The sequence below is a fragment of the Gymnoscopelus microlampas genome (assembly GCF_963454915.1).
Source record: "Gymnoscopelus microlampas genome assembly, chromosome: 6".
Lineage (NCBI taxonomy): Eukaryota > Metazoa > Chordata > Actinopteri > Myctophiformes > Myctophidae > Gymnoscopelus > Gymnoscopelus microlampas.
This window is the reverse complement of record NC_139943.1, coordinates 37047691-37071755: the sequence shown is the minus strand read 5'-3', so window position 1 is coordinate 37071755 and position 24065 is coordinate 37047691. Positions and strand designations below refer to the sequence as shown.

Below are 24065 nucleotides of genomic sequence, written 5' to 3'. Positions count from 1 at the left end.
GAGGTTATATACTTTGTCGCATGCAATGCTCGCTTGAAAATCAGTACTTTTTGATTATCAACTCCACTGTGCCATAAATGATAATTAGGCAACACTGGTATGGTTCCACGCACACTCATTTGGGGAATCCCGGGAGTTGACCAGTGTTTAGTGTTCAGTGATTTATCCACTGGTTTGGAATGTTTTTAATGTGTCTAACCAGCTTCTCCACATCACTGAGAATAAACACACCTAATGTTGTGTCTCTTATATTTCCAGACTGCCTCTTCAAGGTGTGTCCCATGAATAGGTACTCAGCCCAGAAGCAGTTCTGGAAAGCAAAACAGGGCAAACAAGGAAATAACAACACACAGGGAGAGCTGTTCAAGAAGTTACAGGTCTGTCTTGTGGCTGATGATATTACACCGCTGATATTACACCGCTGCTACATTCTTAAATTCATACCAGTGTCTCCCAATGTTTTAATGTATCACACAGCATGCAGCAGAACTGGAGCAGAAGCAGAATGAGTCAGAGAACAAGAAGCTCCTGGGAGAGGTTGTCAAATACAGTAAAATCATCCAGGTATAAACGGCAGTTCTCTAGCTTTTCTTGCCTCCAGAGCATTGCTCATGTTTTCATATGTTCACCAAGGTCGCAGTGCTGTCCTTCAGTGCCTGAGTTTGGTGTACGACTTTACAGACTGAATGAATAACACACACAGCATAATAAAGCTTAATAGACCTTGTATTTGTATTATTTTGACATTTTCATGTGTGGTTACATTGCTATGTATTCCCTGGTTGTATATGTAACACATTTACAACAATTTAGCAGACTCTTATCCAGAGCAACTTACAAAGTGCAAGGTTGTTTTGCCATGGGCACTGCCAAACAAAAACAACAGCACTAGTGGTCAAGGAATGTGAGTGTAAGGAGAACAAGGATATGCTATAAAGTAAGCAGGATAACAAGTAAGCAACAGAAGGACACAAAGATCGATAGTAAGTGCCAGACAGTGTAGACTAGAGAAATGGTATCCAGGCTGGGATATGTTGTAGAATATCTTAAAGGAATGTACTTGCCACTGCTAAAGTGAGTCACACACCTTTAGTACATAAGGAATTGGATAATCGTAATTGGTCTAATTATCAATATAGATCCATTTTAAATAAATCTCAATCTCAAACACCTGGAGACAATAACTAATCATAAACATAGACTATTTTTTTAGCTGAACATGTAGTCATTCTTGCTAGTGTTGAAATGGCCCTAATGCTCTGTTTCAGCTCCTACACATAAAGAGCAACAAGTACCTGACTGTGAACAAGCGTCTTCCTGCCTTGCTGGAGAAGAATGCGATGCGGGTGTTTCTGGACCAGGATGGGAACGAGGGATCCTGGTTCTACATTCAGCCCTTCTGGAAGCTCCGTAGTGAAGGAGATAATGTAAGTGTCCCAATTGCAATTTAAATTCAAGCATTTAGAAGACTCTTTTAACTAGAGCGACTTGCAAGATCCGAGTAATGGCATATAACCTAGTCAACAAATGACAGGGTAAATAGTCACATAAATGGAGTGCAAAAAAAACTATTAGCTCAAGTCGCTTTGTGCAACATTTTTCTTTGTGTACCTCATATACCTGTATTATGTTTAGCATTTGGGTTCTATGCCACATTTTGGTTCGATAGAATTTACATTTAATGTTTTTCTTGCTCAATAACAATTATGGTTTTGTCCTTCCCCCTCTTACTTTAGCATCCTTTGGTTGAAGGTATTACTCTTGATTGTGCATGTTTGTGTGTTTTTTTTTACATTAAACACTGAAAATAGTTTGAAAAGCATGGTTGCACCAGCATTTTCCAGTGCATGTACTGTAGTCTGTTAAGTAAAGTAAGTAGTCTGTTAAGATTAACTTTAAAAGTATTAAGTCAGTTAAGACTTAAATAATGTAAGTCAGTAAATTTGGATATAAATCTTTATGATAGTAATTCCTGTTAGTTAAAGGTTTTTGTTAGATTAGAGCAGTGCTGTAACTGCATTGGACACCTTTAAAGAGGCAGTGCCACAATATTGGTACTACTCACCTATGGAGTCGATATTACCCCTCTACACCACCTGGTGTGTTAAAATGTGCGACGATGCCTTCCCTGTGTATTTTCGAGGATTGACGAACAAGTCAGGAGCGCACGGACATGTGTCAGTTGTACCAAATACAGAACAGTGGCAGTTCGGTTGTGCTCAGCAGGGACAAGTATCTTTCTCACGGACATATGGGTAGCGAGAGTAACCTAATGCTTTGGTGAGACTACAAGCCATCTCCAGCTTAAACTTCAAGTTCATTGTCACATCACAAGTTTATAGGTGTGAAAGAGTGGGTGAAATGTTACCTAAAAGCTCCCACAGATTATAGTTACAAAATACATGATCATAAGATGAAGTAGCAACAGATATGAAATATGTATGACATGGTTGGTCCTTCTAAGGTCCCAACCTGGCATTCTCAATGAACTGTGGGGTGTGTCCACATGTAGAAAAACAGATTTTTAACTCTTACGGTAGCTGCATACTACACCATAACAACCAAAGTCAGTATGGTTCGGGAAGGCTCCCTGACCAGAAACAAATTCTGAGAGACAAATTGCATTTCATACTGCTGTGTTCTGGAAGCCAGACCCCGCCCACCACGGCTAGCACTGTTGGTGGCGACTCAATTAGTATACAGTGCACTACATCCAGCAATGCTGGAATCGATGGTACCTAGATAATAATAATAATACCTAGATATCATGACCGCGACGCGACGCGCTGTGGGAAAAGGTTTTGCCCTTTCTAGTGATAGGTTGTGTTTATGACTGGTCACTAGAGAGAGATTTCAGAGGTGTTTGTACCTCCTGGAAGTTGGCTTGTGTCTCTTCCAAACTATCCAAACTATCGCTGACAGAATGAACTTGAAGCTGGGCTGAATGAATGAGGAAACAATGCTGAACTAATTCCGATAATTCACAACTTCTCAGAGGCACAGAACACCCACATTTAGTTCTGATCCCGCCCACCCGAACCTCTGAATGACGTCATATTGTAGTTTTGGACCAGTCAAACTGAACCGAGTGTTGGTTGTTCTGGTGAAGTATGCGATGGGCTTTACTATACACATTTTTGAAAAACATTGAGAAACCTACCCAATTATCATTATTCGGAGGTAATATGACTGGCACTGTCACTGTAAAGACATTTCAGTGTGTTTGTGTGTGGTTGAGGTGTAATGTTATAGGAGATGTACAGTATTAGTTATTTAATTTACACAGGCTGCACTGGAGAGAATGAATTTAGCAAAGGGCAATTCAAGTGACTGTAAGATAAGATTGTTCATCACTACATTATTCTCTGTTGCATTCTTGCTGATACACATTCTTTGAATGAACCTTTTTGCTGTAAACACCTCAAGCACTTACATACAATCAATCCCAACCTACTGCTGTTTGCACTTATCACACCCACCCACCCACCCATTTAGGTTTTGTTTTGCAAATTAAGGTATTGTATGTATGCTGAATTCCTTCATTTCCTTGCATGGTTATACTCTGGCTTTCTGACTTTCTGTTTTTGAAGAGTCTTGCCTTTTCAGCTTCTCTCACACCATGTCTGAACCTGCATCTCCGCCGAGAGTATAACTGTTTGCATTTCTCTGCCTTCTAGGTGGTGGTTGGAGACAAGGTGGTCCTGATGCCAGGGAGCGCAGGGCAGCCTCTTCACGCCAGTAATATTGAGCTTCTCGACAACCCAGGCTGCAAGGAGGTGGGGCTCCCTAGCTCATTAGTGCCTTATCTTATGTTGAATTCATTGGGAAAAAAACACTTTGTATGACTTAAGTACTTGTCGTCATATCCGTATTGTATCTTCCATCTGTGGTTGGTGCTTTAGGTCAATGCTGTCAACTGCAACACCAGCTGGAAGGTCAACTTATTCATGAAGTATAGTGACTACCGAGAAGATGTACTCAAGGGGGTATGTGGACATATAGAGTGTTTAAATGGTTTTCAGTGAGGATTTGTTTTTATTGAGCAGAAGATTGTGCATGTTGTGGCATATATTTTAAGCCAAATGGCTTACCAGGCAGCAGTATACATTAATGCATGTCCACTACCAGGGTGATGTGGTGAGGTTGTTTCATGCAGAGCAGGAGAAGTTCCTTACCTGTGATGAGAACAAGAAGCAGCAACATGTATTCCTCAGGACCACCCTGCGACAGTCTGCTACATCTGCCACCAGCTCCAAAGCACTCTGGGAGATCGAGGTACAACACCTACATTTATCCATAAAGCTAGGAATCTCTGCGTGCATGTGTGTCTGTTTCTCTTTTATGCCCATATATGGAGATCCCCAACTCTCCAAAGCTGATTGGTTGAAACACTTGCCCATATATTGCTATCCCCGAACTCTCCCAAGTTGGTGCGTCATATATGACTGCTAGAGGATATGTAATAGATGACTGACATCACAGGCTGGCCACTGATGTTATTTCTGTTGAGCAATGCATCACGGCCAAAACATCAGTTGAAAAATGTAAACACATGGGTTGAAAGGCATGTGGACAAAGAGCTAAATTGAATATTGAGTCTCCCAAGTCTAATTAAAATGTTGTTTTGTTTTATACCCCAGGTTGTACACTATGATCCCTGTAGAGGTGGTGCTGGCCAATGGAACAGTCTGTTTCGATTTAAACACCTCGCTACGGGGAACTACCTGGCTGCTGAGGTATTTATCATCATGTAACATAATGATATATAATATTTTGATAACTCCTTGACCTCTGTCATACTTCGTATTTCTCTGTGGGCCGTAAGTGACGCAATACATTTTGTGCAAGAGGATCATTGGAATATTGTGGATTAACTGTGCTCTATCTTTTGTGCTACCTACAGCACTCAGTTTGGATGTTTATAACTGGTGGTTGAATGTGGGAGACTGATTCAGATTTAACTTTATTGTCACATCACAAGCTTACAGGCATAAGAGTGGGCAATTTAGTTTTTTCTTGTACAAGCTTACAATATTAAGGAATAGAGAAGTAAAGTAAAGGTAAACATGTATGGTACGAGCAATATGAAATATATGCATAAGGTGCATGGTTAAAATTGTAATAAAATAAGCCAGAAATGCTTCTTGTGCAGGTAGAGATACATTGGCAGATGGAATGGCTTTTGATACATAGGTATCACTTTCCCGGCCATGGCTGCAATAGTGGCATGAACAGATTGTGGCTGGGGTGGTGACTCAGTGTCCTTGATGATTCGCTCAGCTTTGGCTACTCACTGCTTCTTGTACATTTCCTGGAGTGATGGAAGCTCACTTTGGACAATGCGCTAGGCCGTTAGCACCACCCTCTGTAGTGCTTTGCAGTTGAGGGGCGGTGCAGCTCCCATACCAGGCGGTGATGCATCTCATCAGGATGATCTCGATGGTGCTGTTGTAGAACGTCCTGAGGATGCAGGGCTTCACCTCTCTGGTCATGCCAGCTGACATGACCAGATATATCTGTTCTAGTAGAGACCACTTATCATTTGTCGCAATCAGGGCACCGATGGACAAGTGGTTAAGGCGCATACCATACATAGGCTCTGACGCAGTCTGATGGCGAGTCCCAGGTTCGATTCCCTAGCCCGGCAGACAATCTTTTTTATTTTGTAGCAATCAGAGCAATTGCTACACTGACCCCTTCATTTTCCTGTAGGCTAACGCTGATTTCAAATCAGACCACTTCATTCACCTGTAGGCTAACCAACTTCTTTTGTGTATCATCATCAGATGTCCAGCTTATTGTCATGCAACTGAGATTTCAAATCATTCTCACCACTTCATTCTCCTGTAGGCTAACCATGACTTCAAATCCCTTACCTCTTCATTCTCTTGTAGGCTAATCATGATTTCAAATCACTGACTACTTCATTCACCTGTAGGCTAACCATGATTTCAAATCACTGACTTGACTACTTCATTCACCTGTAGGCTAACCATGATTTAAAATCACTGACCACTTCATTCTCCTGTAGGCTAACCCTGACTTCAAAGATGACAGTGTGGAATCTAAAGGAGAGGTGAGTCAGTGTAATAAACAAATTATATTTCGGACTCTTACTTACCTGTACCTCTGTGTTTCACTCTCACTGCTGTTTCTGCTATGACACCCTGTGGAGGTTTGTCTTAATCTTATCTTTCACTCAGTGGTGTGTTCTAGGTTTTACTTTGGAGGGTATACCATAAGTATTCCCTCCACGCACGTGTACATATATACGTGCACGCGTGGTCCCCAAAAATAGGCCTATAATACATGCATCCACACAGACTGGGTACAATTACAATATGCTTTACTGACTGTCTACTGTTTCTAATGTTAATCACCCTGTAACTCAACCACTTTGAGTAGTTAAAGTGTGAACTACTTTGAAACTGCCATGGTCAGCGGTCATTATCAGCTCAATAGCCACACATAAGCCTTCCACATGCCCCCAGCCCCTCCTCCTGCGTATCAGATACGCTGGTTGGTTATTAAACATTATACGATTATTATTTTTAAATTCTGAGACGGTGTACTACGTATATAGCATAACACGGTAGAACACACCACTGCTTTCACATAATCAATACACAGCAGCTGCACCTGTAGACATAGACATGTTCTTGTGATATATCTGGTGTCTACTATTCAATCTACTAATATCTGCTGCTCTGGGAAATAAAATATTTAGTTTTCGCGGAATGGGAGGTAACTTAACTGGCTTGTTCTTTCTAGATTGAGGGGGAGAAAGTGTTGGAGTTGAAAGGGTTTCTGTGCAGTTGTACTCTTGTCTGAGTTCAGCTCTGGGCCCCTTTCTCTCTCCCTCGGCTATGGTTATGCAATCCCACCAGTTCTCTGACGCATGCACACACACACACACACAAGCACACTCACAGACAGTTCTACAACTAAAGTCTTTCAACTCCTGAGTCTAAGTCCAGACATTTCTCACAGCTCCTAGCTACCTTCCACCACATTTGTATTCTGCCTCTGCAACAGACACACACAAACTCCTCAACGTGCGCGCACACAATGCTGTATCACAGACACACAGAGGGCCCCTTACATAACGCGTGTGTGTGTGTGTGTGTGTGTGTGTGTGTGTGTGTGTGTGTGTGTGTGTGTGTGTGTGTGTGTGTGTGTGTGTGTGTGTGTGTGTGTGTGTGTGTGTGTGTGTGTGTGTGTGTGTGTGTGTTTGGGGGGGGGGGCTAGCATAAGGGGAGGAAGGGGAGGTAGACAGACATGCTGTCTGCTCGGCTGTGCTAAGCTGGTGGGGTGAGTCACAAGACAAGAAGAAGAGAGGAGAGTGGGAAGAGAGAGTGAAAAGATAGTGGGGTGAGAGAGATACAGACTGACAGACAGATACTGTAGAGAGCCTCATATCTCATCTACATACAGGAGGTTAAATCAACCTATGTATTGCAGAGTCTAAAATTACGAGTCAGGACAGTCGAGGTGTCTCTGTAGATTTCCATCTAAAATGTGAGTGGAGGAAGATTCTGGGCCAACATCTTTTTTATTTTTTAACAGTGTGGCTCACATTAAAATGATTTTATTTTGTGGGTAGAAGCACAGTGACATCTGCTGCCAAAACCGATGCAAAGCATGGAAAATGCAAGCCTGAAGACATTTGTGATGTACCTGCTAATATAACAAAAAGCCGTAATGTGTGTGTGTGCGTGTGCGTGTGCGTGTGCGCGTGCGCGTGCGTGTGTGTGTGTGTGTGTGTGTCCTGTGTTCCAAATGTGTGTATGTACATTACATTATTTGCTATGTATGTGTTTGGTGCCGCAGAATGAGACGGACACTGGCCTCTCCAAGAGGAAACGTCAAGCAGCTGAGAAGATCGCTTTCACCTTGGTGTCTGTCCCCCATGGTAATGACATCGCCTCTCTGTTTGAGCTCGATGCCACAACTCTGCAGAGAGCTGACTGCTTGGTCCCCAGGTCAGTCAGTCAGTCACAACTTCTGGAAGATTTAGTGTCAAGGAATTGGGTTTAGAGATGAGACATTTCCAGATCTTGAATCTTGAAACATAGTGCATATGACTGCAGTAATATGTTGCACTGTAAACCCAAATCTGCTCTAAGCAATGTGCTGCGTGTTGTGTTGTAAGTAATACTGTATGTGGCATGCTTTCTCAGAAACTCCTACGTGAGGCTGAGGCACTTGTGCACAAACACTTGGGTGACCAGCACCAACTTTCCCATTGACATAGAAGAGGAGCGACCTGTCATGCTCAAGGTGAATGGACACACATATACATGTCAGATAAGATGGATTGATATGAATGTGACTAAATGTATTTTATTTTTGGTATTCATCACAGATTGGCACCTGCCCCACTAAAGAGGACAAAGAGGCATTTGCTATCGTATCCGTGCCCCTGTCTGAGGTCAGGGACTTGGACTTTGCTAACGACGCCAGCAAGGTCCTAGAGTCTACTGTGCGAAAGCTGCAATATGGAAACATTGCTCAGAATGAGAGGAGGTGCGGTACAGTGGGTAGATGTCAATGCTTTTGTGAATAAAAGCATGAACAAGTCTGATTTCTTTGCCCTCTTCATATTTCGTCAGGTTTGTGACCAAGCTCCTGGAAGACCTGGTTTTCTTTGTGTGTGCAGTAACAAACAACGGCCAAGATGTTCTATCTGTGGTCATCTCCAGACCCAACAGAGAGAGGCAGAAACTCATGAGAGAGCAGGACATCCTTGCCCAGGTCAGTAATTGCTGCCGGTCCACAGAAACACACACACACACACACACACACACACACACACACACACACACACACACACACACACACACACACACACACACACACACACACACACACACACACACACACACACACACACCAGAGCTTGTACAGGCTACTGTATATGCTGTCAAAGGGAGGGTTAACCATGCCTTCTTCCCTATCCAACCAATCACATGACCTTATACCCCATGCGCTATGATCCCTGACCTGTATAATCTCTACTGGTGCAGTGCATGTGTGTATAGTACATGTGTCAATCATGAACTATACGCGTGCATCAATTAATATTTCTGGTTTCTGTATGTGTGTACGGGGGAATTCGGTTTCTTATTTCCTTCTGTGGGCCCGCTGTTTGGTTACAGATATTTGGCATCCTGGAGGCTCCATTCACAGACCAGGGGGAGGGTCCTATGCTCAAGCTAGAGGACCTGGGGGACCAGCGCTATGCTCACTTCAAGTACATGCTGAGGCTCTGCTACAGGGTGCTACGACATTCCCAACAGGACTACCGTAAAAACCAGGCATGTACAAGTTTAGCTATCCCTGACCACCCCCACACTGACTGTTGAGCTGCAGTGAACCGTATGATTGGCCAATGGATACATTATCTTACTTGGCTATTATTCACAATTGTATCTAATACAAACAAAATCCATATCTATTAATACAATCGGCTAGTGGTTCGACTTCCTGTTTCTCTGCAAAGGGGTGGAGTTTGGGTGTTATCGTTTCCGTCTTATTCTTTGTGTTATTCTTTGTCTGTGTTATTCTTTGTCTCTGCTATGTTGTAGCTATGTTCTAGCAGACCACATGTCCAATTTCCTACACATTTAGCCTAAAATCGATCATGCCTGTAGCCTTTGGTTCGTGTACTTATAATTGTTCAGTATACATTTGTATTCGTTTTTTAAGTCTGACGTCATTTTGTAGTCCGACGTCATGTCAGAACCCGTAAATCTTTTTACAATAACCTACTTTTTCAGAAATGAACCATTGAGGGTTAAAAAGGGTCTTAATGCTAATATCCTAGACAGTAAAAAGTAGTAGGCTAATATATACATATTTATTTATTATTATTATTAACATTATAATATTTATTTTTTATATTTCTTTATATATATATATATATTTATATATAACTATATATATGAAACTAGAAAAAGTGCTCCTCGGAGCACAGGTCTCCACCAGGTCAGGTAGGTTATTGTGGGGCAGCAATGTTCGGAATTCAGCTATCAGGATGTAATATGAAAACAGACGGAACCATCTTGACCACTTGACTATAGAGATAATGGGTACCGATTTGCATGATTGGACACAATTTGTAGGAGTAATATAAAAAAGAAAACTGTTGCAAAAATTGGCCTCAAGGTGGCGCTATAATAGGTCAATGTTAAAATGGTGGCATTTGTTCCTCAACGTAGTGCGAATGTGCGAGCAAAGTTTCACTGCAATCGGACGCTGCGTTCATGATTTGCGGCATTTTGTTCAAAACGGGCCACTCCTGCAAACTTTAGATGTCAATTTTAGTCAATCAGGATGGAATATGAAAAATCTAGCAGATATTTCTTGATCACATGACTATAGAGATCATGTGTACCGATTTGCATGAAATTTGCATAAAATCTGAAGGCTTACGATCAAAAAATGTGTTTTATAGAAGTCAGCCTCCTGGTGGCGCTATAAAAGGCAAATGTGGAAAATGCAGGGCAAAGGTTTTTCCTTGGCCTCTAGAGAGTGTGCATACAAAGTTTTACACAGATCGGTACAGTTATAGGCAAAAACACAAATCGGCCTGTTATAGCGCCACCATAAGGCTGATTTAAAAATGTTCAAGTAGCATTTCTTCCTTGACGTAATGGGAATGTGCGTGCAAAATTTCATGGAAATTGCATGCTGTGTTCATGATTTGAGGCATTTTGTTCAAAACGGAGCACTCCTGCAAACTTTGGAAGGCAATTTTAGTCAATACTGTATACTGTACCTTAAGCCTGAGCAGATGGAAGATGCAAGTGACGTGCAATTCATGGTGCTATCAGCGGCCGCAATCCCTGAATTTGTCTCTTAGAATTAAATTAGCACTCAGGAGATTACTGTGTAGTTGTGCCTAGGACTATTGGTTTTGCAAACTTGTGCAGTTAAAAGCTCTACTGTTCATAACCACATGCCATCATTGCGCTTCACAGGAGTATATAGCCAAAAAGTTCTCCATCATGCAGAAACAGATTGGCTATGAGATCCTTGCTGAGGACACCATCACAGCCTTGCTGCACAACAACCGCAAGCTCTTGGAGAAACACATCACCGCCAGGGAGATAGAGACCTTTGTCAGCCTGCTCAGACGGAACAGAGAGCCCAGGTCAGACACCAAAGCCTCTTGAATATGTGATGGCCCGGGTGGAAAGATTTGATATATATATGAATGCAGGATGTTAAAAAATGACAAGACGATATAAAAGATATATTTGTTATATATCCTATCTTCTATTTAATTTGTCGTCTAAATTCATATCATGGATTTATATGCATTCATATGATAAATAAAATATAGTGAACACGTAGAAGTAATTGTACGTGCAGGCTTTTATACTGTACTACAATATGCAATGTGAAACATGCATAAACAAACACACCAACACACAATCCTTTGCGTGTTCTGATGCTGATGGTAATGCATGAAGACTTGGTGATGGATTCATTTAATGTGGTGAATCTACCATCTCAGATTCCTGGACTACCTATCCGATCTCTGTGTGTCTAATAAGACGGCCATCCCAGTCACCCAGGAGCTCATCTGTAAATTCATGCTCAATCCCATCAATGCAGACATCCTTATTCAGACCAGGTGAGTCATACACTACTAGTCCATACCCGGGGATGTGTGCACCCAAACTACGTGCAGACTTGGGACCACAACCGTGACTACAGATCTCATAACCTGTGGGAAAGAAATGCAAATAAACAGTTACCATAAATTACAAATCTTCTCCAGAGTAATCCCCAACACGGAGAACACACTGGCACTGGAGACATCCATACTGCACGAGGAGTTGGAGGAGGAGGAGGTTTGGCTCTACTGGATTGACAGCCACAAGGAGCCTCATGGCAAATCCATCCGCCACCTGGCCCAGGATGCCAAGGGAAACCACAAAATGGATGTTGACATGATTACCTACTACAGGTGTGTGTGTGTGTGTGTGTGGAGGGATTCTATGATTGATTGATTGAATATTTTATTAAACAGAAATGTGAAAACAGCACGAGTACAGTCAAACACTTTGTCTAAAAGGATAACACCTTGGGGTCCTAGGTATTCAATTCATAAACATATAAAATAGCACCAAACATTCAATATCATCACAAATATAAAACACCACATGTACAGAGTAGAAAGAAATGGGGGAAGAGAAAGGGGGGAGGGTGGTCGCCTGTCTAAGGGAGAACTGTTAACTACCTCCCCCTTTGGCCTCCTGAAAGGTGAAATTTCAGGGCTGTTTTAAAGGAAGCCAGTGATCGACATTGTTTGAGGGATGGGGTCAGGGCATTCCACACCTGGGTGGCAATGAGAATGTTTGTTTTATGGGTGGGTGGTACCAGATCGTTGTTTACGCTCCCTCTAGTATTGTGGTTGTGGGTGTCGCTAACGTTTTGGAGGTATTTAGTCAGATATGCGGGTATTGAGGGCGTTGAGAGCAAAGTCGCATTGACTATTTTGAAAGCCAATCCCATTTTGTGTTGTTTAACCCTGTCTTCTACCCTGAGCCATCCTAGGCTAGCAAAATGTGCGGGAAAAAGGTGGGTCATGGGCCCCAGGCCTATGAGTTCCTGTGTCCTAACTGCAACAGTACCCTTTAAAATCTACTGCATACATAAAGTCCTCAGTATTCATTTCACTCAAATTTACAAAAAGATCGCATGGCTTTGTGGCTGCTAAAATAAAGAAAGAAACCATATATAAATATCAAAGCACCCGCAAAGGGCGAAATGCACCCTTCGCTGTGGGTAACCTAGAAAGCTGTGGGGGAACAACCTGCACACGACTTCTCAACATACGTGCATACCTAGATTCACCAGTATCTTGTGGTACGTAATTATGAAAGTGATAAGGTCATGAGGGTGCTCAGTTGGGCTGGCCCAAATCGCACTCAGCTTCCAAAATGAATGGGTCTGTTTGCACTATCATTATATCATCATATGATTAGCACATTGTTTTGCGAGTGATGCGCAATTCTTGGTGCTATCAGCAGCCGCAGTCCATTCTTTATGCATTTGCCCCAGAGCGTGTAAACATAGTTGAATGGTTAGGGCTCTACAGTACCACATGGGCAGTAATGACTGACAGTGAGTCTACGGTTCCATTCTAGGCTGGCCTGATCCTTTTCTGCATGTCATGCCCTTGCTCTCTCCTGCCTCTAGTCTACACTGTACCTGTCAAAAAAGGCTGAACCCCCCCCCCCCCACACACACACACACAGCCAGTAGGCTACAGAAGTTTTATACCTTTTCAAATATTTAGCTTTAATTTTATAATGGAAGTCAATGGGGCTCTGATTTGCACCTTGACTTGCCCAATGTTATCACATTTAAATAAATGTAAAAGTTCACTCCTCCTCTCACCCTTGGTGGTGTTGTGCTGTGCTGTGCTGTAGGTACCAGTTGAACCTGTTTGCTAAGATGTGTCTGGACCGTCAGTACCTGGCCATCAACCAGGTGTCCACGCAGCTGCCCGTAGACCTGATCCTGCGGTGCATGTTTGACGACTGCCTGCCCTACAACCTGCGGGCGTCCTTCTGTCGCCTCATGCTGCACATGCATGTGGACCGCGACCCACAGGAGGCTGTGGTGCCCGTACGCTACGCGCGCCTCTGGACGGAAATCCCCTCCAAGATCACCATCCACGAGTGAGTCTCTCCATTACCATGTCTATGATTATGGTGTATTCATCTGCTGCTCACTGTTGGTGCATGTCTTCCTAATTTGGGTCGAGCCCCTCATGGCTGTATGCGTCCGCAGGTACGAGTACGAGTTCACCGACACCTCAAGAGAGGAGAAGAAGAGGAAGTTTGCCCCCACCATGGAGTTTGTTGAGGAATACCTCAAGGACGTGGTCAGCCAGCCCTTTCCGTTTGGGGACAAAGAGAAGAATGAACTGACTCTAGAGGTAAAGTACTTGAACCTCATCTATTGAACCTCCAAAAGGAGCAAGTCACCTTTATCCACAATTCACTGTGGATAAAGAAGACTTACTGGCAGTTGTTATTGGATTGTGTATATTTTTGGAATGGTTTGTGTAATATTTAACTACTTGCCTTGATATTTCCCTTGCAGGTGGTGAATCTGGCTCGTAACCTGGTCTACTTTGGCTTCTATAGCTTCAGTGAGCTGCTTCGTCTCACACGCACTCTGCTGGCCATCCTGGATATTGTCCAGCACCCTCTCACCTACATGAACAAGCTCAACAAGAGCCCAGAGGCTGGTCAGTACCATTATTAACTAAAGGAATACATTTATGACAGTTGAATAAAGTGCTATTCAAACGTCTGTGTTTGTATTATGTTATCTATTGATAAATGCTGATTTGTGAACCTTGAAGGAATAGCCCATCCTAAAATGAAAATTCTGTCATTATACTCATGCAAAAAACACAGCACAACTTATCATGGCAACCTTCAACAAACAACTAAGGTCAAAGGTAAAAACTGTGAGAAATTACCATAAAATCCAGTTATCATGTATGAAGTCTTCTGAAGCCAAACAATCACACTGTGAGGACAAAAGACCTGTATTTACAAAAGCCAGGTCTATTCCACATGAATGTGAAATGTGAACATGACATTTACAGGGCGAGGTCTGGGTGTGAGGTCAGTAGATAATGACAGAAACTTCATGTTTGCGTGAACCATTCCTTTAGGTCATATATTGATAACATTTTGATGTAGATTAATGATGAAAAATAAGAGAATACATCCACAGAGCTTTTAGAAATGTGCTGAATAAGTATTACTCTCCCGAAATAAATGTATTAATATTAATAATTAAAATATTTTTGTTGAGTCCAAAATTGATTTGTCTTATGTAAGCTGTAACCATTATCCATATGTTGCTTCCATTTTCATTAAGTAAGGTAATTATTTCCCTAAAGATATGCCTGGAGGCAGACACCGCGTTACAATGGTCCAAATTGCATGAGTGATCAAATGTATACGACCAAACCTGTCCTTTACAGGCAACAATGTGCTGCGTACAATCCACGGCGTTGGGGAGATGATGACCCAGATGGTGATGAGTAGAGGTCTCCCACACAACATGCCAGACACACCTCCTTCTCTACGCCATGGGAAAGGCCATTTCATGCCAGACAATGAGGATGTCATGGTGATGGACACCAAGCTGAAGATAATAGAGATTCTACAAGTAAGCACCACTGTCCTGAATGTGTTCTTGCTGATCCCCCAGGCCTCCATACTTGCTCTGTTCCTTTTGTCTCTCTACACCAAATGTATTTTCCGAAAATAGTCGATATACAAGCTCACAACGTTCTGAGCTTATAGAGTGGCCATTTTTGCTGAATGTCCACCCCAGAATAGGGACGCTAGGGATCATGCGCTTGGTAATGTTGATCTATTTTTATTCATGTATTTATTCATTTAGTTTACATGTTATGTTATTATTTACTTTGTGTCTATTTAATTCTTCCCTTAGTTCATCCTGAGTGTGAGGCTGGATTACAGGATCACCTACTTATTGTCCATCTACAAGAAAGAATTTGGGGACAAGGATGTTGTTGATAATTCTGTCTCAATGTCCGAGTTCCCTTCCATGTCAGGTGAGACTCTATCTTTCATTGTAGCTCTCTTTTACTATACCTTTCTGATAAGTGTACTGGAACAAAACACCCCTGCCCATTATGATCTTTTTCACTGTTGTTTGCTGAGTCTGGTTGAAACACATCTAACCCAGACCTAAATGTCAGACAAAGTAATTACCGTAAATTTCGGACTATAAGCCGCGACTTTTTACCAATTTTTCGACCCTGCGGCTTATATAACGGTGCGGCTTATCTATGGATTTTTATAGCTAACGGCCACTAGGGGACCTCCTAAATGTAGGGATTTTACACCCGCGGCTTATAGTCCAGTGCGGCTTATATATGTACAAATCATTCAATTTAGCTGCTGCGGCTTATATTCAGGTGCGAAAATTACGGTACAGACAATAACTCACAGCGCGGCCCAATGTGAAGAAGTATTCATTCAGTCGTCATCATCAGGTTTATAAACAGATACGAGAAGTGTTCTCAATTGCAATTGCATTTCAGGATCCCATGCTGGAATTCCCCACAAATTACTGTATTGCCCTTAGAGTGCTGTTGATGAAAATATGGACTTTCCCTCCTGAAGTCCCCTTCTTTTGTCATTATTAGTACATTTCAACGACACAGGGTTATTGATTTTCTATGGTGTTGTTCATTTGCTGTTTGAGGTGAACCACCGCACTCATACATAATTCACAGAGTTGGTGAGGTTTCTTTTCATGTTTGTTTGATCTCCAGCGTCCGAGCCAGACATAGACGAGATTGCAGCCAAAGCAGACACCATGTTTGCTGGGAGGTAGGTGAAGTGAATCAGAAAAAAGTTAAATCTGACCATGCTGGAATGATCAGACAAAATGCCACTGCCAAATGTACAATATATTTATGGATTTGTGTGTGTGTGTGTGTGTGTGTGTGTGTGTGTGTGTGTGTGTGTCTGTGTGTACTCTCAGCTCAGAGATGAGTGCAGTGGAGCTGGATGATGAGGGTGGTCGCACTTTTCTGAGGGTTCTGATCCATCTCATCATGCAAGACTACCCTCCTCTAGTGTCTGGATCCCTCCAGCTCATATTCAAACATTTCAGCCAGAGAGCTGAAGTCCTGCAGGCCTTCAAACAGGTAAATAGCACAGCACTTCTACACTGGAGCATACAACTACTACTACTATGTGCTTGTTGGCTCTATATCATCATGTAGTTTGGATTAAAAAGCATATCCCCCAAAGGTTGTGGAATCTTTCATCAGAACAAACTCATTGGTTGCTTTATTTGAAAACCATATTGACTTTTTCACCCCTAAAGAGATGGAGTGATACGTTAGCTTAGTTTTGCTCTCAAACACCCTGGTCTCTCAATGAATCTGTATGCTTATTCCCTTTGCTCTTATGTCGGTGGGTGCATGCATGTGCACGTGTGCATTTATGCATGTGTATGTGTTTCTAGGTCCAGTTGCTAGTGTCAGAGCAGGATGTGGAGAACTATAAGCAGATCAAGACTGACCTGGACCAGTTGCGTCTGACTGTGGAGAAGTCTGAGCTCTGGGTTGAGAAAAATGGAGGTTTCAACCCCGAGGACTCAGGGGACAGACAGGCCAAGGAACAGAACAACGAGGTCAAGTTTTACCATGTTTTTAAAGAATGCACACATTTAACACTGGAACGACCAAGGCAGTCATTTTCACCCGACATTTAACGAAATACCTATAAACATTAAAACATTTGACTGTTTAATTTGATTCTTCACTGCACACACTAAAGGTAGGGTAAGTGATTTAGTCTCCATGTCTCTTCAGCTCTTTTCAGTTCGGCATACCAATTTTAGAGAACTCAGACAGGATACAGATTAAACAAGTGAAATTGGAAGGGTTGAAATGAAGCTGATACATGTGTACTCTCTCCTGATTGGCTGATATTTTGTTCCTGTTTATTAAAGTCAGAATATAGTGCTTTAACCTTTTTAACAAAAAATCACTTACACTACCTTTAATCTGAGCAATCATTAGCTTAGTATTTGCCATTGAAGTTAATTTTACAATTAGGAATCAACAATATTATCTTTGTTACTGAAGTGCCAGTACAGAATGCATTTCTGTACTGTACTTCTCATTGTGATGAAATCTCAATCTATTTTGTTATTAAAGTACCATGGTTGAACCCCTGGAAATGTGATAAACCAACAGTAGATTGTAGAAGTAGTGACTAAATACATATTTGCTAAAGCTCAGTATGTGTATGTTTAACAGGAGGTGATCCTGAGCCCAGTAACGGATGGGGATATTAAACCACAGATTGACAGCAATAAAGCAAACAACTACAACATAGTCAAAGAGGTAACCTCTGTTCTGTTATTTCATTATGCTCCGTCTCCGTTTCAAGATTCAAAGATATTTGTTTGTCATACTGTAGTTGTTGTCATACTTAACATAGTTAATGATGAAAGTCTCTTGTGGTGTCATTAACGTTGTGAATGTGTGTGTGCGTCTGTCTCTGTCTGATCGTTAGATCCTACTACGACTAAGTAAGCTGTGTTATCCTGCTAAGAAGAGCCGTGTTCAACAGCAGAGGCTACTAAAAAACATGGGGGCTCACACTGTTGTACTGGACCTTCTACAGATCCCCTATGAGAAGGTAAGCCTGCTGTACGGCTTGTTCTCCTCCCCCTTGACCCCTATGAAATCCTCCTGAAATGTGTGACGTCTTTGTTTCAGCTGTCTGCTTCTGCCTTTAATCGTGTCTCTCTTTGTCTGACTATATCAATTCACAGACTGATGAGAAGATGAATGAGATCATGACCCTGGCCCATATATTTCTCCAGAACTTCTGCCGAGGGAACCCTCAGAACCAAGTTCTGCTCCATAAACACCTCTACCTGTTCCTTACACCAGGGGTACGCTCAGCTCTGATACTTATACTTACTTATATAATGTGTATGCTATTCTGAAGCCAAAACTCACATCGTCACCTTGCTAAACTAATGGCCTATGTCATTTTTTGAGGAGAATTATATTTTTGCCTAAGTCAGCTCCTCATGACACTGGCCACCTCTGGTAAAATCGTCCATCTCCTAATTGAAAAGGATCATGTTATTTTGTCCCAATGACTCAACACAATGCACGTGTGTACCAATATTATATATTGTACAGAATATTTAACTATCACTTATTTTGTATCCAGTTGCTGGAAGCTGAGACAATGCGTCATATCTTCATGAGCAACTACCATCTATGCAATGAGATCAGTGATCGCGTGGTCCACCATTTTGTCCACTGCATTGAGACACACGGGAGACATGTCGAGTACCTTAAATTCTTGCAAACCATTGTGAAAGCTGATGGCAAGTATGTCAAGAAGTGCCAGGACAAAGTCATGACAGAGGTGAGAGTAATAAACTTGTATCTTTGTCAAGTGTCTGTAAATGTTGTCTGTACCGGGGTGTCAGGGTGGTGCAAGGGTAGCTGTTCCAAAATGTATGTTTATTTACCAACGTAATCTGCTATTTTCCATGTTGCTTCTGTTTTCATTGGGGAAGATACTTTTTCTCTCGAAAGAGATGCGCAATTGTTTTTAATTGTTCTGTTTTGTAAAGCGACTTTGAGTACCAAGAAAAGCGTTATATAAATTGGATGTATTGTTATTATCTTAGAGGCAGCCACCTCATTACAAAGCATGCTTTATAGGCATACAAGTGCTGGCTTATAGATGTGACTCGGGGAAATATGGAACCTTATGCAGCAGAAGTGTTGTGAATGTGTTGTAGAGTGTAGTATGATATCTAGTGGTTGAATCTGTTGTATATCACCTTTTTAATGTGTGTGTGTGTGTGTGTGTGTGTGTGTGTGTGTGTGTGTGTGTGTGTGTGTGTGTGTGTGTGTGTGTGTGTGTGTGTGTGTGTGTGTGTGTGTGTGTGTGTGTGTGTGTGTGTGTGTGTGTGTGTGTGTGTGTGTGTGTGTGTGTGTGTGTGTGTGTGCGTGCGTGCGTGTCCAGCTGGTCAACGGAGGCGAGGATGTGCTGGTGTTCTACAACGACCGCTCCTCCTTCCAGGTGCTTCTGCAGATGATGCGTTGTGAGCGGGAGCGGGGGGACCCGGGCGGGGCCCTGGCCTACCACAACACTCTGGTGGAGCTGCTGGCTGCCTGCACCGAGGGCAAAAACGTCTACACCGAGCTCAAATGTAACTCTCTGCTACCTCTGGACGACATTGTTAAAGTCGTTGCAGATGTTCACTGTATACCAGAGGTGAGGGGTGCACAGATTCATAGATGGAACGCTCCTGAAGTCAAACTCTGTGGTTAAAAACATGGTTTACTGTCAGTCACTCAAGTGCATCCTTTCTGTTGTCTTGTTGTGTAGGTAAAAACGGCCTACGTGAATTTTGTTAATCACTGCTACGTGGACACTGAGGTCGAAATGAAGGAGATCTACACCTCCAACCACATCTGGAAGCTTTTTGACAACTTCCTGGTGGACATGGCCAGTGTAAGGCTTTTTAGGATTTTAAAAGGCCCCCAATGTATATCCCTTAAAATGTAACATGAAGTCTATGTGTACAGTAACCGTACATTTCCTTGTTGGGGCATGCTCGCATACTGCATGAGTGAGTGGATGATAGACATGAGGCTAGAGTGAATTTGCAAATGAACAGAAATGTGTCCTTTTAATGAGGATTTTTGTTTTGCTCTTTGCTCGTTCAGGTGTGTAACAGCACCACCGACCGTAACCATGCAGACTTGGCACTGGAGAAGTACGTCACAGAGACTGTGATGGCCATTGTCAAAGGCTTCTTCAGCTCCCAGTTCTCTGTCAACAACTCCAGCCTCCAGGTAACCTTCTTCTACACACAGCTGAAGTGTGGAGCGTGGAGAGAATGACTCATTGGCGGGCACATTTGTCCATGGCCAACTTTTAACTACTTTAGAGTTATAACATTTGAGAGAAGACTGCTTCCATGTATTCTCATCTGAAATACATGTTTATTTCAGTAGCAGGTGCTTTCGACAGAAGTTTTTTGTTTGATCTGCTTCCACAGAGGAAACACTTTTCTTTTTCTTTTTCAAAATCTGCAATGTGGAATCTTGTATATGGAATCATATACTCTATACTGTAGAGTATATTGAAAAAAACGGTAGTATACTAAAGCATTCCTGTCAGAGCAACACTGCAACCCTCACACTACAGTACTGGTGTGTTGTTCCCTCTCACCTTTACACACCCTCCCATTCCTCCCACTCTTTACCAGGCAAACCAGCCCATCTTCATCCAGCTCCTGCAGTCTGCCTTCAGGATCTATAACTGCACCTGGATCACCTCGGCTCAGAAGGCAAATATCGAGAGCTGTATCAAAACACTGGCAGATGTAGGTGAGTGTTGATGCATCGGTTCAGCCTTGGGGGGGTTTGAACCATCAGAATGAGTAGACCACAGCTTTGAGGACACTAAGAAAATATAATTAATTTCCAAGTTTTGGTCTTGCTGACCTTGCTGCCGTGTGTTATGTCACAGCCTATTTAACACCTGGGATCCAAAGTATTATCATCTGTAACTAACTATCATGATTTATTTTGTTGCTCCACTAGCATTGGGGCTTTAACAATGACAATGTCGGTTAGTTCATCCCAATGTTTCCATTGGCCAGTTGGCTGACTAGAATTTGGTAATCACATGGTAATCACAATAGGTAGATGAGGAGCAAGTGCCTGATTGCTGATTGTCCAATGGTACACCAGATAACAAATTACGAAGTGTTAAATCTTTTGCTAGTTAATGCAGTCATAAGAATACTGATCATATCTTATTTAAAATGAGTGTAGTCAGGTCAAAGTTGCCTAAGTAAACTTATTTGGATGTCTGTGGATGGCTAAACCCCTGTCCTCTTCCCCAGCCAAAGCACGATCCATAGCCATCCCTGTGGACTTGGACAGCCAAGTCAACACTCTGTCTCTGAAGGTTCACAGCAACATGGTACAGCGGGCCGCTAAGGACTGGAGGATCTCAGCCCGCACGAGGCCACGCAAGGAGCCCTTGGGCGGCCCCGACTACAAAAACATTATAGAGAAGCTGCAGGTACACATGAAGTTATCTTAATATTGTCATAAGTTTATTCCTATGAGGGTCTCGGGCTGTATTCCATTTGAGTATTGCTTCCTGCAATAAAGTATCTTTCTTATTTGAATGTGCATGTATGTTGTGCGTGTGTGCTGTGTATGTATAGGGGGTTGTTGCCTGTCTAGAAGAGCAGTTCAGCCCTAAGGTGCATGCAGAGTTCTCTGTACTAGTGGACGTTCTTCACAGCCCTGAGCTGCTGTTTCCAGAGGCTGCTCGCCTGCGCTGTGAGAGTGGAGCTTTCATGTCTAAGTAAGTTTATGTCCAAATTAAAGCCTTTGCATAGATCAACACCCAGTTGAACACCATCAAATGCAAGCACAGAAAGGCAGTGTGCAAGAACAACAAGAAGAGGAAAGTGATTGCATACATTCTACGATGCTTCTCCTTTAGTCATTACGTAAAGACAGCAGACTTTAGCCAGGAGGCCATGTCATCAGATGGTTACCAACAATCATTTTGTGTTTCGACCCTAACAATAACACTCTCCTTTTGGTGGGTCAGCAGTGCCAATCTGCCCTCTTCCTTGTCCAACCAATCACATGACCCATACCCAGTGCCCTGTGAACCCTGACATTTAACCTCTACTGTAACAACACACATTTATTGTGCAATAGCTGTACATTTGCCTACTTTGACATAATTATTGAATTTATTATAAGCATTCTCACAACCCTATTCAGTTACACTCAACCTCATTTTGAAATGCTGCCTGCATGTTGCATTCTTTGTTGTACATACATGTGTGTATGTATACATGTATGTATGTATGTATGTATGTATGTATGTATGTATGTATGTATGCATGTATATTTTGAGATTCACTCTCAAAATATATTTATGTGTGAAAAGCACACTTCTTGGTAATTAAAAATGTATGATTGATTGATGATTCTGATATATGTCACGCTCACAGACTAATCAAACATACGAAGAAGCTGATGGGCAAAGAGGAAAAACTTCGAATCAAGATCTTACAGACTCTCAGGGAGATGCTGGACAAGAAGGAAAGCTTTGAAGAACCTGTGAGTACTTAATCTGGAGGATCTCTAAAACTGGGGTTGAAGCCCTATGAAAAGCAGCTGATCAATATGGTGATATTTCAATTTGATCATCAAGTTTCGACTCCACATTTAAATTGTGAATTAGATGAAATTGTCTCCGGCCTGCTGCCTCTTGGGGTTTGGTGCATTTAGTCCTGTGTTGATGTGCTTACTGATCTGCTGTAGTGTAGTTGCTGCTCTCTCCCAGGTCTATGGGCCCACTGCCCAGTCGCTCCTTCATCAGTATGCTTTGAGCCTCGCTCGTTACATAACACAGGGAGGCACTTGAGGACACTGGTTGAAAGAGATTGGGGGGGGGGGGGTTCTTTCACACACCCTCACTGCTAGAGGCCTGTATTTTGTGCGTTAGTGCCCTCATGGGGAGGGGAGAGGGGGCATGGCAAAAGTGTCATATCATATCCTTAATTATCTTATTCTGAAGGGTGAGGACGTTTGTTGCCAACCAACCATTTTTTCTGATTTCAAAGTTAGCTGTTAGAAGTTCTGTTGTGGTGAAGGGTACATTTTCTGGCATCACGTTGCTCATTTCAAATGATCATCTTCATCTTTAGTTTATTACCCTGCCTGCAGCAATGCATGACAATCAGATTTTCATGAAACTTAGAGAGAATGATCAGTAAGTTCCCTCAAAGAGATGATAAGATTTTGGGTTGAGAAGCTCAAAATGGGCAGCATTGAAAGTGTGCATTTTTCTGGAACATTGAAAGCAATAACTCATGTCAAAGCCTGAAGTGTTTGTGTGCAGATTAAAAGTTTTTTTTTGACTCTGCAGGGAAAAGTGTTAAGAAAGTCTCTCCTCACGCGCTACTTTGGAAATCAAAGGCCTCACTCCATATCAGACTTTGCGAGTGGGAACAGCTCATCAGGAGGCTTTGTCAAGCCATCATCTGGAGGTACTGAATACAACCAGTAACACTATAACCAGCATATATTGTTCCGTATATATACAGGATGTAGTATATGATGAATTTTACACAGTAATATATATGCATTGATATTTAAGAAAAGTTAACTATCATTTCTAGTAACCAACATGCTTTTGTTTTGTTATTTAATGCCCTATATTGTCGTACAAGACAAAGGTAGCGATAATAGCCAATCTACAAGCTCACAAGGCATCGCGACGCATTTTGAAAGTGGTTAAGTGTACTAAATAATAACTCAATTGAATCCTTTGGAACACAGGTTCTGTTTTTTCTATTTCCTTAAAAGTAGCGGTTTTGGACATACAAGGTTTCCATCTGACAGTGAAAATATACTGGTATAGTATATACAGTACACAGGATAGATGATGAAT

The 24065-nt window shown here is 42.2% G+C and overlaps 1 protein-coding gene across 1 annotated transcript in view; it reads left to right on the top strand.

The window, feature by feature from the left end:
• LOC311046571 (inositol 1,4,5-trisphosphate-gated calcium channel ITPR2-like) overlaps positions 1 to 24065 on the top strand; it is a 43145-nt gene that overhangs the window by 6009 nt on the left and 13071 nt on the right. The window contains exons 3-38 of the mRNA XM_084058964.1: positions 259 to 377; positions 478 to 564; positions 1269 to 1427; positions 3678 to 3776; positions 3903 to 3986; positions 4129 to 4275; positions 4641 to 4736; positions 6032 to 6076; positions 7831 to 7982; positions 8181 to 8280; positions 8366 to 8526; positions 8613 to 8754; positions 9159 to 9317; positions 10983 to 11155; positions 11522 to 11641; positions 11789 to 11977; positions 13446 to 13697; positions 13810 to 13957; positions 14125 to 14272; positions 15023 to 15210; positions 15499 to 15622; positions 16349 to 16406; positions 16561 to 16726; positions 17050 to 17217; positions 17849 to 17935; positions 18108 to 18233; positions 18370 to 18492; positions 18780 to 18980; positions 19590 to 19841; positions 19956 to 20081; positions 20297 to 20425; positions 20842 to 20962; positions 21484 to 21665; positions 21814 to 21956; positions 22621 to 22729; positions 23541 to 23661. Coding sequence (XP_083915090.1) covers positions 259 to 377; positions 478 to 564; positions 1269 to 1427; positions 3678 to 3776; positions 3903 to 3986; positions 4129 to 4275; positions 4641 to 4736; positions 6032 to 6076; positions 7831 to 7982; positions 8181 to 8280; positions 8366 to 8526; positions 8613 to 8754; positions 9159 to 9317; positions 10983 to 11155; positions 11522 to 11641; positions 11789 to 11977; positions 13446 to 13697; positions 13810 to 13957; positions 14125 to 14272; positions 15023 to 15210; positions 15499 to 15622; positions 16349 to 16406; positions 16561 to 16726; positions 17050 to 17217; positions 17849 to 17935; positions 18108 to 18233; positions 18370 to 18492; positions 18780 to 18980; positions 19590 to 19841; positions 19956 to 20081; positions 20297 to 20425; positions 20842 to 20962; positions 21484 to 21665; positions 21814 to 21956; positions 22621 to 22729; positions 23541 to 23661 — 5004 coding nt within the window. The remainder of the gene's footprint in view (positions 1 to 258; positions 378 to 477; positions 565 to 1268; positions 1428 to 3677; positions 3777 to 3902; positions 3987 to 4128; positions 4276 to 4640; positions 4737 to 6031; positions 6077 to 7830; positions 7983 to 8180; positions 8281 to 8365; positions 8527 to 8612; positions 8755 to 9158; positions 9318 to 10982; positions 11156 to 11521; positions 11642 to 11788; positions 11978 to 13445; positions 13698 to 13809; positions 13958 to 14124; positions 14273 to 15022; positions 15211 to 15498; positions 15623 to 16348; positions 16407 to 16560; positions 16727 to 17049; positions 17218 to 17848; positions 17936 to 18107; positions 18234 to 18369; positions 18493 to 18779; positions 18981 to 19589; positions 19842 to 19955; positions 20082 to 20296; positions 20426 to 20841; positions 20963 to 21483; positions 21666 to 21813; positions 21957 to 22620; positions 22730 to 23540; positions 23662 to 24065) is intronic.